The following is a 15,351-nucleotide window of genomic DNA, read 5'->3' as shown; positions in this document are numbered from 1 at the left end:
AGGGTCAGGCCGTGCTGGGTGCGGGCACCGCGGGGGCAGCTGCCGGCGCAGTAGCAGAAAGTGACTTTCTCGTCCGAAGCATAGCCCAGGCCCAGCTCTGCCACGGGAAGGGTTAGGCTCCACAGCTGGCACGGACTGCCAGGGGCCCTGCGCAGGCGGGCACGGGGATGGCGGGTGCCTGGGGAGAAAAAAGATGCTGGCAAAGGCAGGGTCCCAGCAGGAAGGAGTCGGAGGTCACAGGCTTCCCTGGGGACTTACCCAGCAGTGGTGTCCAGTTCCTTCCTGCCTTCGCTGTCTGCCCAGGCAAGAACTCTCCCTCTACAACTGGAGCGCCTTGGGCGTCGGGGCCCCAGCCGAGGCCCAGCTGCAGCAGCAGGAGCAGCAGTGAAGCCAGCAGGACGCCTCTCCCTGTGGCCATGGTGACAGGCCGGTCCTGAGGCTGGGGAGCCTGGCCCTGAATTTATCCCCGCCTGGGGGTGGGGCGGCTTCTTCACTGCCGGCTCCCACAGGCGGGAGAGGTGCCGATGTCCCTGTCTGGCTTGTCCCAGGCTCTTAGGTCCGAGCATGGGCTCCTGCTGCCCCACACCCCGTTCTCTAAGAGTTAAGGGCTCATCCCACCGCGCCCTGTCCAGACATTCCACAGACCCGTGTCCGACACCCCCTGATTTACGAGCTGTCCCAGCAGCCAGGGCCAACCTGGGGTGGAGGACAGGTGTCCCCACCCCACCTGCTGTCTGGAGGGGTCCCGACCCATGAAGGCAGGAACAGGGAACCGGGCGCCGCCACGGGTACTGCATGGGGCCGATGCGGGGCTGGGGAGGGCGGCTTGGCAGGTGGCGTAGTGATGGGACCCTGCTGTCATGGCCGTGCCGGGGATTAAGCCATCAAGCCTGTCTCCGGCCCTGGCCGGGCCCGCGTGAAAACAGGAAGAGGGAGAGGCTGAGGGACAGCCAGGCGCAGGGAGATGGGGGCAGAGGCCATCTCTGGAAAAGCCAACCCAGGACCCCATGGCTGAGGCTTCATCCAGGGGTCAGAGCATCACAGCCTGAGGGGAGGCCGAGGGCCAGCGTGACAGGTGGAGCCAGTGGCAGGTTGTGGTGAGGCGCGACTGTGGCCTAGTGTGACCTGGGGGACACAGGGTTTAGCTCTGTGCCGCCCTGAGACGCTGACCGCAGCTTTTCTTTCAGTACCGGGTATGGAACTCGGGGCCTTGCGCCTGCACGGCAAGCACCACTGAGCGCCCTCCCCACCCCTGGTCACTGTGAGACAAGGGCTTTCTAAGTTCCTCAAACTGGCCTCGAACTTGCAACTTTCTCAGCTTCCCAAGTAGTAGGGATTAAAAATTGGGCTTGTGTGTGTACCTGTGTTGCTTTTTTGAGAGTTTCCTTATGTGGCTTGTGCTGGCCTCAAACTTGTAGCAATCTTCCTGCCTCCTCTTCCTGGGTCCCGGGATGAAAGGCATGCCCCACCATTCCTGGCAGAAGTTTTTGTTTTGTTGCAATGCTGGGGGTGAAACATGGCAGGAAAACACACTCTGCCACTGAACCCCCCCCACCCACTAATGCTGGGGGTGAAACATGGCAGGAAAACACACTCTGCCACTGAACACCCCCCCCACCCCCCACCCTTTCATTTTTATTTGGAGACGGCATCTTGCTAAATAAATTGTCCATGCCGGTCTCAAATTCAAGATCCTCCTGTCTCAGCCTCCTGAGTTGCTGAGATTACAGGTGTGCACCCCTGCACTGCGCCCTAGAGCTTTTGAGGCTGAGGAATACAAAGCTTGTTTGCTCTGTGTGTCAGCGGGTGTCCAATTCCACACACACAAGAAGGTGACAGCTTGTGGAGACCTTAAGGTTGGTCAACATGCTGCAGTTAGGCTGTGTGACCGCTGGCAGGGGTGGGTGTAAATGCGAACACTTGAGAAACTGGGACTGAAATCCCATATTCTGATCTATCCCAAGACATGTTCACGTGAGGAAGCCAAACAGAGCACCCGGGGTGGTCATCAGCCGGTTAACTCCATCCCCAGGGGTCCCTTTGGTGGCAGTTCTCCTAGTCCTCAAGATTACTCTGAAAACAAATCACCTGTCTGAAGTCATCCAGAACGAAGAAGTAGACTTGGGCTTTGAACTCAGGTCCCCCTGAGCACCAGAACCCTGCTCCTCTCCCTTGGTTACACTGCCCGTCTTCCTGGTGCAGAGGCCTAGACCGAGGTCTACGTGGCACGGACAGCAGGGGCGAAGCCACCAGGGCCAGGAGTGACAGTGCTTTCCAGCTCCCCGAAGAGGCCAGGGACATTCCTAGGAATTAGCCTGACATCCCAGGCATCCCCGGGCGGGGCAGTTTCCCACCAAGGTTGCCAGCCCTGGCAGGACAAGCAGGGAGGAAGCCCCACATCCTGCCTTCAGCCTCATGCTTGGGGCCCGGGTTTGTTCTTGGCCGTTACTGCCCAGGATCTCGATAACGCCCCTTCTAAAGAATGCCTGGTAACGCTGATAAAATAAATGAATTCTCAGCTTGGCAAGGAGGCGAGCGGAACCCCAGAAACATCTCTTGAGGGACAGAAAATGGGCCCCAGACGCCAAAGTCAGCACCCAGGGTGTGGGCTCTGGTGGCCATGTGGGGACAGAGCCCGAGCTGAGAACCAGGCATCCCTGGGTGGCAGCAGAGTCAAAGGGTTACCAGCTAGAAGTCTCCTGTACAAAGTGGGCAGCCGGGCATCCCGAGGATGCACCATGATTACAAAAGCCAGGAAATCACCTCCAGGGTGGGGAGGCAGAAGGTACGGCAGGATGCTGGAAAACTTGACTTAGACTTGTCTGACAGACTGTAAGTATGCTCCAAATAAAAATGCAACACTGAAAGGGTGCCAGGACTGACAGCAAAGGCCTGTGATCCCAGCACGCTGGGGGCTGAGGAGCAGGATGGCGAGTTCAAAGCCACCCTGGGCTACTTAGTTCAAGGCTGGCCTGGATTACATAGGAGACCCTGCCTCAAAAAAAAGGGGGGGGGCATGGTGGTGCACTCATCCCAGCACTCGGGAGGCTGAGGCAGGAGGATCTCTGGGAGTTCGAGACCAGCCTGGGCTACACGGTGAGTTCCATGACAGTCTCAACTACATAGTGAGACCCTGTCTCAAAAAACCAAAAACAAACAAAAAATAAATAAATAGAAGACCAAAACACTAGCCAAATCAATGTGGAACAGACACAAAGGTAACTTTGGGCAAACAAGAACGGAGTCATTGAAACTAAGTTTATAACAGGTTGCGCAGTAGATAATCCTGGGCTTTTGGCGGAGAACCTCTGGGCTGTATTAGTTACAGCAGGCGGGGCCTCCCAAGGGCAGAGGGGCTGCTCAGAATCACTGTCTCGGGCCCGGGACTGGGGGTGAGGCGAGCAGGCACATGGAGCCCGGCGGTGCGGGGCACACAACTGTTTACTGGGGGCGGGGCCTCACTCCTTGAGGGAGAAGTGCATCTTGTCGTTGATCATCTTGCGCTCGGGGTTGAGGCGCTTCAGGATCTGGGCCAGCACGTTCACCGTCTGCTCGCTGCTCAGCCCCGTCTTCTTGGTCTGGAACTTTTTCAGCAGGTCCTTGGTGGTCATGGGCTTCCGCGTCAGGTAGCGCCGCACAGCGTCCTCGGTCACCTGCACGTCACTGAGGCACAGGGCGGGGGTCACCGAGACGCCCCTGGGTGCTGACTCCCTCCCCACGTCCCCTGGACCTACCTGCTGCTGGGCGTGCACTTCCCGGACGGCGGCTGTGGGGTGGACTTCCCGGACAGGCTCTGGGGGCCGGCGTCCAGCCGCAACCGCTTGGCGGTGGGCGTCTCGCTTGTCCGCTTCCCTGTGGGGTAGGCTTGGGGCTGAGTCCTGCCTTGTTCTTTTCGTACCGCAGATGGAACCCTAGGCTTTTACGCTCATCTATGTCCCAAGCTCTTTGTTTTCCAAATTTTGAATCAGGATCTCACTAAATTGCCCAGGCTGGGCTCCAACCTGGGATCCTCCTGCCTCAGCCTCCCAGAGCACTGGGATGACGTGTGTGCCACTGTGCCCAGCTCAGGGCGGTAGGTGGGACCTCTGGGCAGGCAGGGCCAGGACCACGGGTACCAAGGGCTCAGGAGGACAGAGGTGGCGCGGACTCACCTTGCTCCAGTTTGGAGGCCGCAGCCCGCAGGGTGGAAGAAGTGCTGCCGCCCTCTGCGCTGGGGGAGCCGGGCCGGCTGTTTCCCCTCGAGCTGCCTCCCGAAGGCTTCCGCTCCCGCTTGGGGGGCGTCTTCTTCTTCTGCAGAGCCGAGGTCGGTCGGGTTGAGTGTGGAGCCCGACCCCACTTGCGCCGCCCTCACCGCCCCCCCAGGCCGAGCCCCACCGCCATGAAGAGGGCCGAGGAGGCTTCGCTGTCGATGTCGCTCTCCTCGGAGCTGTCAGACTCCTCGCTGCTGTCTGCAGGGACCAAGGGCTGCGAGTCAGAAGCGTGGGGGCCGCTGGGACGCCTGCGCCCACCCTCACCTGCACTGTGGACAGGATGGACGCACCTTTCCGGCGCTTCTTCTCCTGCGGGGTGGCCGCCTTCTTCTCCTCCTCCTCCTCCTTGTCCTCCTCGGTGGCAGCCGGCTTCTCCTCCTCACTGTCCTCGCTGCTCTCGCTCTGCTCGTCCACACCTGGGACAGGGCTGGGTCAGGGCTGGGGGAGGGGGAGGGGGCGTGTCCTCGGCCCGGCCCCGCCCCGGCCCCGCCTACCCTTGGGCCCCTCCTCCTGCTGCTGCACTTTGGGCTTGCTGCTCTCGGGCTCGTCCTGGGAGCTGCTGTGGGCAGAGGGGCGGAGGGCGCGCGAATGAGAACCTGAGGTCGGCTGGGCCGCGTCTCACACTCGCCTTCCGCGGGCCGCGGGCCTCACCTGGAGCCGTCAGACATGTAGTCGACCTCCTGGCCCTCGAAGTCCCCGTCGTCGCTGTCCTCAAAGGCCTCATTATCTGAGCCCTTCTTCTTCTTCTTCTTCTTCCTGCCCGCCTTGGTCAGCGGGGCCTTCTTCTTGGCCTTGGGGGCTCTGCTGCCTGGAGAGGGCAGGGAGGACAGGGAGGGGCTGGGGTACGGATCCACCACGTCCCTGCTGTTTGAGGACGGCCTGACGTCAGGGGACCTCACTGACAGCGCCCCCAGGGCGGCTCGGGACGGCTCGGGACGGGGGTCCCAGCACTCAGCGGCCCACCCTGAGGGGCCTTTCCCCGTGGGGCCTCGGCCCCGGGTCCCCAGCCTGTCCCACTTCCCGATGCCTCTCATTCGGGGCCGCTGGAGCACCGAGTCTGTGTCGGGCCCGAACCAGCCAGGCCCCCTGAGCGGCGGGGACCGGCCTACCCTCTTCGCCGCTGGCCTCGCTGTCATCCGACGACATCTCCAGGTCGTCCTCCAGGTCGTGGATGCGCAGCCCGCTGGCCTTCTCGCGGCTGCGTTTCTCCTTTTCCTCCTCCTCCTCGTCCTGGCCCTGGTCCTTGAGCCGCCGCTGCTGCATGATGCTGAAGTGATTCAGGACCTTGTTCCTCCTGCGGGGTGATGGGCCGGGTGACAAGGCAGCCTTGCAGCTCTGCCCAGGGGGCCTTCTCAGGGGGCTCAGCCTGGCCACAGAGCACCCCAAAGCCAGGGAGAAAGCTGCCTTGTGTGCTGGGCGTGGTGTGCAGGCCTGCAACACAGCACTGGGGAGGCTGAGGCAGGAGGCTGGCAAATTTCAAGGCCAGGCTAGGCTACAGCGCAAGCCCCTGCCTGAGAGAACAAAAAACAAAAAAGCCCCCAAACCTGGCGCCTCATTTAATGTGAAACCTTAAGACTACATCTACCCACATATACAAAATTCATGAATGTTATGGAAAGGAATGAAATTTGTTTCTGTTTTTTCAGTGCACAGGATTAAACCAGGGCCTTTGCACGGAGCTACATCCCCAGCTCCCCTCTCTTTTTCTAAACAGGGTCTCACAATGTCACTATGTAGCTCAGGCTGGCCTTGAACTTACTGTGTAGCCCAGGCTGGCCTCAAACTCACAGAGATCCTCCTGCCTCAGCCTCCTAAGTGCTGGGACTGCAGGCCTGCACCACTGTGCCCAGCTCCTTTTCATATTTTATTTTGAGATATATCCAAATCACTTAGTAGCCCAGGCTGGACTGAACTTGTGATCCTCCTGCCTCAGCCTTCCGAGTAGTTGGGATGACAGACAAAATGCAGTTTTGCAAGCTGGCCCAGGGCCCTGTGCATCCTCCCACATCTTCAGGAGGCCACATCCTCTGCTGGGTGGGTAGGACCATGAGCCCGGCCCCACTTCTCTGGCCCTGGCCCACATAATCGCATCCACCCTGTCCCATCCCCAGGGCGCCTCTCCCAAGAGGCTGCACTCTCCCGAGCGAGCCGCACAGATGGTCCAGGCAGGCCTTGCTGCAGGAGCCAGCCGGGCCGCCCCGCTGCACCATCTCCTGCATGCAGCTCAGCCACCCTCCCACGCTGTCCCGAGGTTCACCTCTCCCACTCCTCCTCAGCCTCCTCAGCGGTGAGTGTGCGGTGCCGGGCCAGCGGGGTGAAGTTGTACCAGTTGTGCACAGGGAAGGCCTCAAAGGCGCCGTCGGGGCACTGGGTGAAGATGTAGTAGGATGTGTTCTCCGTCACGCCTCCCTTCTTGATGCCCTTGAACCTGCAGCAGGTGGTGGGTGGGCTGTGGTGGTGCCTGTCTGCCTCCTCCTCCTGACCCACCTGGGTCCTCAGAGGGAGGCCAGGACAGGGAGGCTGGGCTGCCGCTGGGAAGCGGCCCAAGAGCCAGGTCATGGTGGTCAAGACAGCCCAACCCTCCATGTGGCTTGCACCCTGATGCTGCCCCAAATCCACACTCTCCAGCCTTTTTGGTTTTCCCAGTCTAGGGGATTGAATCCAGGGCCTTCCGACCAAGCTAAGTCTCCAGCCATTTTTATTTTATTTATATTTTTATTCTTTATATTTTTAGTTTTTTTGAGACAGGGTCTCACTATGTAGTTGAGACTGACCTGGAACTCGCTGTGCAGCCCAGGCTGGACTCAAACTCACAGCGATCCTCCTGCCTCAGCCTCCCGTGAGGGCTGGGATTACAGGTGTGCGCCACCGCGCCTGGCTTCATTTTTATTTTTGGAGACAAGGGCTCTGTTCCCTGGGTAGGACTCAAACTTGTGATCCTCCTGCCTCAGCCGCCCACCGTGCTGGGATTACAGGCATGCACTGCCACTCCACTCCCGTCTGCAGTCTTGCTCTAGTGCCTGTCCTGGCCTATAACTTCAACTGCCCTGGGCCTTGCTATATCCTGGCACCTCCTGTGTCTCTCGAGCAACCAGCCTGTCATCCGTCACTGTCACCTGCAGTCTGCCTGGAATCTCTCACCACACTGACCTCACTGCTTCCTGCAGGCTGTCCAAGGTGACCCAAGAGACCCGTCCCCCAGTCCAGGGCGGGACACTCAGATGCCCCCCAGCGCTGCCACTCCCCCTTCCGAACTGTCATACCCCGGCCTGTCATACCCCGGCCGGCCCTTTTCTATGCTGCCCTTTTCTATGCTGCCCGAGGGGCCTAGCTGTATCTGTGCCCTGCCCCCGTCTTGTGCATCGCTGAGGACCAGACACACTGAAATCAAGCGGGGAGAGGGGGGCTGTGCAACCCAGAGAAGGCTCAGATTCTCAGTGTTCCCAATGGGGGCAGTGGTGGGATCCGAAGCTCTTCCCGACTCCCACATCCCTGCACGTGGGAGGCTGGGGCAGGGAGACGGCAAACTCCAGCCCAGCAAGGGCGCGAGGACCGGAGTTCAATACTCAGTACCAAAAAAAAAAGTAAACAAATCAAAACACCTAAATAAATAAATAAATAAAAATAAAAAATAAAAAACGCTGAAATGAGGGAGCCAGGGGTTGTGGCGCACACCTGCTATCCTAGCACTCTGGGAAGCCGTGACAGGAGGATCACAAGTTTAAGCGTGGCCTGAATTAACTTAACCTAGACCTGGTCCCAAAATAAAAAGGGCTGGGGATCTGGCTCAACGCGAAGGCCCTGGGTTCCATACTCAGTACCGCAGTAAATAAATAAGTAAATAAACTAAATAAACGAGGCAGTGCTGGCAGCTGGGGAACTGAGGTTCGGAGAGCACACCCCGCAGGGCGGTACCTTTCCCCATCAGCACTTACTTCCTGCCTGATTTTCCGTTAACACGGAGCAGCCAGGGCTGGTCCTCGGGCCGGAACTCCTTGAGGATGATGCCGTATTTCTTGCGGCGGGCCTCCTCCCGGAGCTTCCGGTTGAACTCGCTGCCTGCACCCGACTCAGGCATCTCCTCCTCCTGGTAAATCTTCTTATTGCTCAAATCCCGCTCCAGCCGGGCCTGGGGGAGCAGGAGGAGAAACCTGTCAGGGCCCCACTTTTGCCTGGACTGCAAATCCCCATGAAGAACACTCTTCACCCCCCTACGCTGCACCCCAGATGCTTGAAGTATTAACTTCCTGGGGTTCGAGCAAAGGGGTGTAGGATGGTAGCCCTTTGGTGAATCTGCTACAATGACTTTGGGACTTAAACAACAATAACACATAACTCTGTAATCCCGGCACTCAGGAGGCTGAGGCAGGAGGATCACCGCAAGTTCGAGGCCAGCCTAGGCTACTGAGTTCAAGGCAAGCATGACTAGCATGGTGAGAGCCTGTCTTAAAAAACAAACAAAAGGGCTAGGGATTTAGCTCAGTGGCTCCACCACCTGCCTCACAAGCAAAAGGACCTGAGTTCAATTCCCGGTACAAAAAAAAAAAAAAAAAAAAAAAATTTTTCACAAACCCAAAAAAAAAAAAAAAAAAAAAAAAAAAAATGCAAAAGAAACAAAACAAAAAATAGAAAAACACTTTATAGCCAGGGATTTAGCTCAGTGGTTCTGCCATCTGCCTCGCAAGTGCAAGGTCCCGAATTCGATCCCTGGTACCAAAAAAAAAAGCATTTTATAGCTTCTCTGTGGCATATCTGAGTTTCCAACATCACTGTTCTTGGGCTTTGGAGCCATTACTCAGTAAAATGAGGGTCCCTTGGACACAAACACTAGGACACCAGAACAGCTGACCTGCTAACATGGGCAGGGAGTGAGTGGATGTGGTGTGGACGTGCTGGACAAAGGGGCAGCTCTCGTCCTGGATTGCATACAGTGGACAGCGAGATTTCATCAGGCCACGCAGCGGAGCAGGCAATCTAAAACTCAGGCCTCGTTTCAATCCTGAGTTTTCCATGTGATGCTTTCGGAGTGTAGCTGACTGCAGGCAGCCAAAGCCCCGGAAAGGAAAACCGCAGACCCGGGAAGAGACGGACTATAAATGGCATCGTCCTCACTTCCGCTTTTGTCCTCAGCCTCTACCTTCAGCAGGACAAAAAAACCTGTAGAATTTGACTCTCTTAACCTGTTCTCTCCAGGCCCTGCCTCCACTCTCCAGGCTCTTCCCCCTCCCGCTCCTGGGCTCCTACATCTGCCCTCAGACCCACAGCACTACTCAGCGGCACTGCGGGGCTGCGAGTTCCCTTCCTCAGCCCGTCATCAGCCTGCAGTCCCTTCCAAGAGCCTAGCACAGTAGCAGCTCTGAGACCACGAGAGCACGGAGCTCCCAGCTCAGGCCAAGGCCCTACCCCGGCAAATCTAGGCCCAGAATGGCCCCCAGTGCCCACAGTGGGCATAATTTTAAATTGTTCTGTGTGTGTGTGTGTGTGTGTGTGTGTGTGTGTGTGTGTCTCGGAACTGAACCCAGGGCCTTTGCACTGAGCTCCATCTCCAGTGCTTTTTTATTTTTTACTTTGAGACAGGGTCTTAATAAGTTCCTAAATGTATGATCTCCTTCCTCAGCCTCCTGAATGCCGGAATGAAAGGTGTGCACCACTATGCCATGCTGAAATGCTCTCTTTTAAGGTGAAGATCGCCTGTGAACCTAACAAAACCACAGCCACCATCTTGGCCAGGGCCTTCGTTGTCCTTTTATGTGCATTTGAGAAAAGCGGAGAAAGCTCAACCTTAGTTACTATTACAGCTAAGCAAGTATTACAACCACCAGATCCAGAGTCAGGTTCTCTCAACTCCTGCCCCCCAGACTCCCCAGACCAGGGACTTACCTGATTCCATGTAGTAAAGTTCACTTTATCGGCTGCATTGAAAGCCATTATATTATATTTTTTGGTTGTGTTCCTGGAGTAAGAAGCAAGAAGAAACAGTGATGAGGTGATCACCTATTCATTCAACAAACCCACCTCAGTCCAGTCCTTTGTGCTGGGCAATGCTAGGGACTCAGAAAATACCCTAAGGTTTTCCAGATTGTCAGGGAAGCTGCCATCCATTTCCAACCAGAAGATCTGGGGAGAACTCGAGATGCAGGGATCACTGGGAACCGGCCATGGGTAAGACGGAGGGCAGGAAGGCAGCGCTTCGCGGAATATGAAAACTCAAACTGGTTGTTTTTCTGTTTTGGTTTGGTTTTTTGAGAAAGAGTCTCACTCTGTAATTCAGGTTAGCCTTGAACTCACTCTGTGGGGCCGGGGATGTAGCCCAGCAGCACAGCGCCTGCTGCCTGGCAAGTGCGAGGCCCTGAGTTTGACCCCCCAGTACAAAACAAAAGACAAACAAACAAACAAACCACCCAGAACTCACTATGTAACCCAGGCTGGCTATGAACTTAAATTAGGTTTTGCTAGACCAGTAAGAATCCACCTAGCTGGGTGTGGTGGCGCACACCTGTCATCCCCGCACTCTGGGAGGCCGAGGCAGGAAGATCATAAGTTTGAGCCCAGCCTGGGTAACTCAGTGACTTGGCAAGACCCTGTCACAAATTTTTTAAAAAAAGGGCAGAGGGTGGGCTGAGGATGTAGCTCAGTGTAAAGGCCCTGGATTTAAGGTTCAATCCCCAGTACTACAATTAGGTAACCATAGTTTCTTTTTAAATCCCCCTAGCGGAATCACAGTTGGAGATGGGCAGAGGTGCAGTCCTGGCAGAGGGAAGCGATGTGCAAAAGTCTGACCAGTCTGAAAGGGGGCACGGTGGAGACGGTAACTGATAGCTTGTAACAGTTGCTTAGCTGGGCACCAAGCGGCCTGCCCGCTCCACCAGCGAGCTGAACCGTGCAGTGCACGATTCACTCGTTCCCGACTCATCCGGGTGCCGAAGACTCGGGGAAGCCCCGCGGGAGCTGGGAATCCCCGGAAGTTGGGGGGGCGGTGAGGGTGGGAGGCGGGGCCAGGGACTCACTTGGGAACCCGAACGACGTACTCGGTGACATTCGAGCTGCCAGGGCCCTGCGGAGGGAAGTGGGAAGGTGCGTGAGGAGGCGCCGCCGGGATCCCCGAATCGGGCCCGCCTCGTTCGTACTCACCAGGGCCGCCATTGACAATACTCAGGGGCTTGGGTCCACTCCGATCCTGATTCTTTTCGTCTGCTGCGGTATCTGCGCCCTCAATGCAGGGAAGCCGCTCTCGAGGATTTGGGTCTCCGGCCCTGACCTACGACCCCAAACACCTTCCGCCACCAGCCCTGGGAAAAGCTTACCCGGAAGTGGCTCTGGGTTGGCTCCTTCCGCGACTGCACCGCCCCCTAACCCGGAAGTGAAACTCCTGCGTTGACCGCGTTGGGATGGTAACCTCTTTTGCTGCTGTCTTTCACTCAGGCCTGTCACTTAGGAACTGGGCTTGGTGGCGTACATGTTTAATCCTAGCAGGAGGGTCGTAAATTCAAGTGGTGCCTGGGCAGTTCAGCGAGATTGTCTCAAAAAGTAAAAAGCAGGGCCGGGGATTTAGCTCAGTGGTTCCACCGCCTTCCTTGAAAGCGCCAGGTCCAGAATTCGATCCCCGCTACCAAAAAATAACAATTAAAAAAAGGCAGGCGTGGTGACTCACGCCTGTCATCGCAGAACTCGGGGCGCTAAGGCAGGAGGATCGCTGTGAGTTCGAGACCAACCTGGGCTACACAGTGAGTTCCAGGTCAGTCTCAACTCCATAGTGAGGCTCTTGTCTCCAAAACAAACAAACAAACAAACAAAAACAAAGAAAGAAAAGAAAGCAGACCTAGGCTTGACCCGCAATACCAAAACAACAAAACAGATTGTCACATCCCAGTGTCCCTGCTTTTTCTCAGGCTCAGGCCTTTAATCCTAGCTACTCGAAAGACGGAAGCAGCTGGGCATGATGGCACATATCTATAATCCCCAGCACTAGGGAGGCCGAGGCAGGAGGATCGCTGCAAGTTCGAGGACTGCCTGGGCTCCATAGTGAGTTCAAGGTCAGCTGAATTGCATAGCGAGATCCTGTCTCAAAAAACAAAAGGAAGGATGGCAAGTTCCAGGCACGTCTAGGCCATTTAGCGAGACCCACTCTCACGATTATGTAGTTGAGATTGACCTGGAACTCACTATGGAGCCCCGGCTGGTCTCGAATTCACAGCGATCCTCCTGCCTCAGCCTCCCGAGTGCTGGGATGATAGGCATGCGCTACCACGCCCGGCTCTCAAAATTTTTTAAAAGCCTAGAGGGCTAGTCCTGTCGGTGGTTGGTGCACTTTTGGCGCGGATAACCACGACATGTGGGAACGCCTTCCTCAGTGACATACACCCAGGGACTGTCAAGTACCCTGGTTAGGGAGGTTAGGATTCTTGTGGCCTGCAGTGCACTGTGCGCATGCGCCAATCTGCTTCGGTGGTGCTGGGAGTCTTCGTCGCTATAGCAACTGAGGCCAACTTTGTGGGGTCGCGTTTTCCCCCAGGCTCTGCTGGGGCCTGTTTAACGTTCATTTCCAAACCCCTTGCCACTGTGGAGCCAGATCCCCATCGTCTGCAGAGGCCTTTGTGACGCTGAGCTGAGCCAGAAGGGGTTAGGGCCTGGATGGGGATGGGACGTGACTGCCGCAAGGGCTGCTGCTTGGATGGGACTGTGCAAGTCCAAGCTGCCCCAGATGGGCAGGCCACTAACGCCCCAGGAAAAGGGTAATACGGCAGGGAGACGGCCTTACTCGGGGGGAAGGAAGGAGACAGGGGAGGGGTTTAGCGCGTTGCAGGTGTACGTTCTATCCAGATGTCCCGCCCACATCCTAGCAGTGAGAACTGCGCATGCTCCTGGTTTACTCATTCATCTTTTTCAGACGTGATCGAGTGACTTCTTGGTTCTGAGCGCTCAAAGTTAAAGTGGCTGGGAGAGTGCTTGGTGGTTACGATGTAGCAGAGGGAAAATGACCCAAGGAAATGGAATCTGTTACCTTGAGGGCTCAGGAAAAGGGGAGGTTTCCACCGGACCCTGCCAGATGCTTAGGAGTTGGCTAAACTGAGGGAGGAAAACAAGACAGAAAACCTGTACTGAAAACTCCTGGTAGCCTTGGACCTCCGTGTACTCCCTATCCACTACTTAGTATCAGGAACTGTGGCTACTGGTGGGAACATAGGGATGAAGGAGGGAGAAATGGTTCTTGCCTTAGCGGAGAGGAGTCCCCTGGGGAACAGAAAGCTAAACAGGGAAGATCACGACTGGTGGTGGCCACTGTCGGGGAGAAAAGGGGGCGTCTGAGGCAGGAATAGTCAGGGTAAGAGGCTCTTTGGACAGAGATGGGGAACTCTGATGGGTGAGCGGTGGCCAGGAGAAACTAAGGGTTTCTGTGGTGCAGGCAACAGCAAGGGAAGAATGAAATTGAAAGTTCAAGGAAGCCGGCTGTGGTGGTGCACACCTGTCATGCCAGCACTGGGAGGCTGAGGCAGGAGGATCTCTGTGAATTCGAGACCAGCCTGGGCTACATAGTGAGTTCCAGGTCAGTCTCAACTACATAGTGAGACCCTGTCTCAAAAAACAAACAAACAAAAAAAAAAACAAAAACAAACAAACAAAAAAAAAGTACAAGGAACACAAAGGAAGCTATTGAGTAGGGGAAGGTGGTAGGAGTCCCTGCCCCTCTCTGAGCCTCAGTTTCCTCCACTGTACACTGGGATGATGGAGTCATTAGGTTCTTCAAGGAGACTCGTCTCAGTCTTAGCATCTCATGGCACAATGTCCCTGGCCCTACCACTGGGCATGACACGAACCCCCATAGGGCACCATAGTGCCAAAAGGGCTAAAAGCCAGTTATGGTGGTTTATTTATACCTGTAATCTCGGAACTGAGAAACTGAGGCAGGAGGATCACTGCAAGTCTGAGGCCAGAGTGGCTTACATAACGAAAGCCTGTCTCAAAACACCAAACAAAAAAAGAGGCCCTGTATGCCAGAGACCTGTGCCTAGTGGGCCCCAGGGTCACATTCTGATTGGTGCCAGCCAGTGCCCGGCAGTGCTCACCAATAACCCTGCTCTTCCTGATCCACAGACAGACTCAGGTCCTCCCTGATCATCTTCGTGGTGGGTGGTCCCGGCTGTGGCAAAGGAATGCAGTGCAGGAATATGGCCACCAGGTATGGCCTCTGCCACGTGGGCCTGGGCCAGCTGCTGCCGCAGGAGGCCCAAAAAAGCAACCGGCGGGGACAGCAGATCCAAGACATTATGCTGCAGGGGCTCCTGGTGCCCACAGTGAGACCTCCCAGGCACTGGGAGAAGTCGGGGATGGGGTGGATATTGGGACAAACTTCTCAGTTTGGTTACTGCACTAAGCTGTCCTGCCCTTACCTGAAAAATATCACATGAAAAGGCTGTCATGGGGCCAGGGATTTAGCTCAGTAGCACCGCACCCGCCTTGCAAGCGCAAGGTCCTGGGTTCAACCCTCGGTACAAAACAAAACAAAACAGAAGGCCACGATGAGCCAGGTGTGGTGGCACAAATTTTTTATTTTGAAACAGGGCCTCCATAAATCACTAAATGGTCCAGGCTGGGCTGGAACTTGGAATCTTCCTGCCTCAGCCTTCCAGAGTGCTGAGATTACGGGTATGCACCACCACGCCTGGCTACACAATGCAATCTGAGGGACTTGAGCACGGTCGTGTGTTGGTGTCCCTGGGGGTCCTGGACTCAAACCCCTTTGGATACTAAGAAATGACAACATTAACTTCCTCTGAGAACCTGCAAGCCTCACCGGTCCCTTCTGAGGCTGTTTGCCACCTGCAAAAGGACCATCAGCCCAGTGCCGTTCATAGGATCACAGTGACTGGAGGATTAAATGACACCCAGCAAGTCTGGCCCCTACGGACACCCACCCAGTACAAGGTCCACTTCTCAGTCAGCTGTTTCCCTTGTTTCCCGGAGCAGACTCAGAATTCAGGGTGGGCTCAGGAGGCTGAGGCAAGACGGTGCCTGAGCCCAGGAATTCAAGGCCAGTCTGGAGGACAGGGTAAGATATTTAAACTTATTTTCTCCTTTCTTTCCTTTTTTTTTTTTTTTTTTT

At 56.2% G+C, this 15,351-nt stretch overlaps 3 protein-coding genes across 6 annotated transcripts in view; 1 reads left to right on the top strand and 2 right to left on the bottom strand.

Moving 5' to 3' along the window:
* Positions 1–562, bottom strand: part of Pspn (persephin) — a 760-nt gene extending 198 nt beyond the window's left edge. The window contains exons 1-2 of the mRNA XM_033759728.1: positions 259–562; positions 1–178 (exon numbers count right to left, since the gene is read on the bottom strand). Of these exons, the coding sequence (XP_033615619.1) occupies positions 1–178; positions 259–418 (338 nt within the window). The 5' untranslated portion in view covers positions 419–562. The remainder of the gene's footprint in view (positions 179–258) is intronic.
* Positions 563–3,223: 2,661 nt separating this feature from the next.
* Gtf2f1 (general transcription factor IIF subunit 1) lies at positions 3,224–11,952 on the bottom strand. 4 transcript variants are annotated; one of them, XM_019209173.2, is made up of 13 exons: positions 11,382–11,952; positions 11,258–11,304; positions 10,131–10,203; positions 8,186–8,379; positions 6,508–6,678; positions 5,360–5,544; positions 4,902–5,058; positions 4,745–4,806; positions 4,541–4,666; positions 4,375–4,448; positions 4,152–4,290; positions 3,735–3,852; positions 3,224–3,663 (listed from the first exon to the last, which is right to left on the bottom strand). In XM_019209173.2, the coding sequence occupies exons 1-13, from the start codon at positions 11,391–11,393 to the stop codon at positions 3,459–3,461; spliced, it is 1,563 nt and encodes a 520-aa protein (XP_019064718.1). In that variant the 5' UTR covers positions 11,394–11,952; the 3' UTR covers positions 3,224–3,458. The 4 variants fall into 4 exon arrangements, with proteins under 4 accessions (XP_019064718.1, XP_010633073.1, XP_033615464.1 ...); XM_010634771.3 differs by having other exon boundaries at positions 4,745–4,809; positions 11,382–11,951; XM_033759573.1 differs by lacking the exons at positions 11,258–11,304; positions 11,382–11,952 and adding an exon at positions 10,314–10,484 and having other exon boundaries at positions 4,745–4,809.
* A 590-nt stretch (positions 11,953–12,542) lies between these two features.
* Positions 12,543–15,351, top strand: part of LOC104869718 (adenylate kinase isoenzyme 1) — a 12,602-nt gene continuing 9,793 nt past the window's right edge. The window contains 2 exon segments of the mRNA XM_019209174.1: positions 12,543–12,982; positions 14,343–14,542. Of these exon segments, the coding sequence (XP_019064719.1) occupies positions 12,922–12,982; positions 14,343–14,542 (261 nt within the window). The 5' untranslated portion in view covers positions 12,543–12,921.

Source organism: Fukomys damarensis, unplaced genomic scaffold, assembly GCF_012274545.1.
Source record: "Fukomys damarensis isolate Sample0158 unplaced genomic scaffold, DMR_v1.0_HiC HiC_scaffold_37, whole genome shotgun sequence".
Lineage (NCBI taxonomy): Eukaryota > Metazoa > Chordata > Mammalia > Rodentia > Bathyergidae > Fukomys > Fukomys damarensis.
Note: the sequence above shows the minus strand (reverse complement) of the source record. Positions and strands in the feature narration are given on the sequence as shown.

Coding starts and splice junctions, on each gene's coding strand:
- Gtf2f1 (XM_010634771.3), bottom strand. Junction 4,667..4,744: donor GCAGGAGGAGGGGCCCAAGG/GTAGGCGGGGCC, acceptor GCCCTGTCCCAG/GTGTGGACGAGCAGAGCGAG. Junction 3,853..4,151: donor GGCCTCCAAACTGGAGCAAG/GTGAGTCCGCGC, acceptor CCTACCCCACAG/GGAAGCGGACAAGCGAGACG.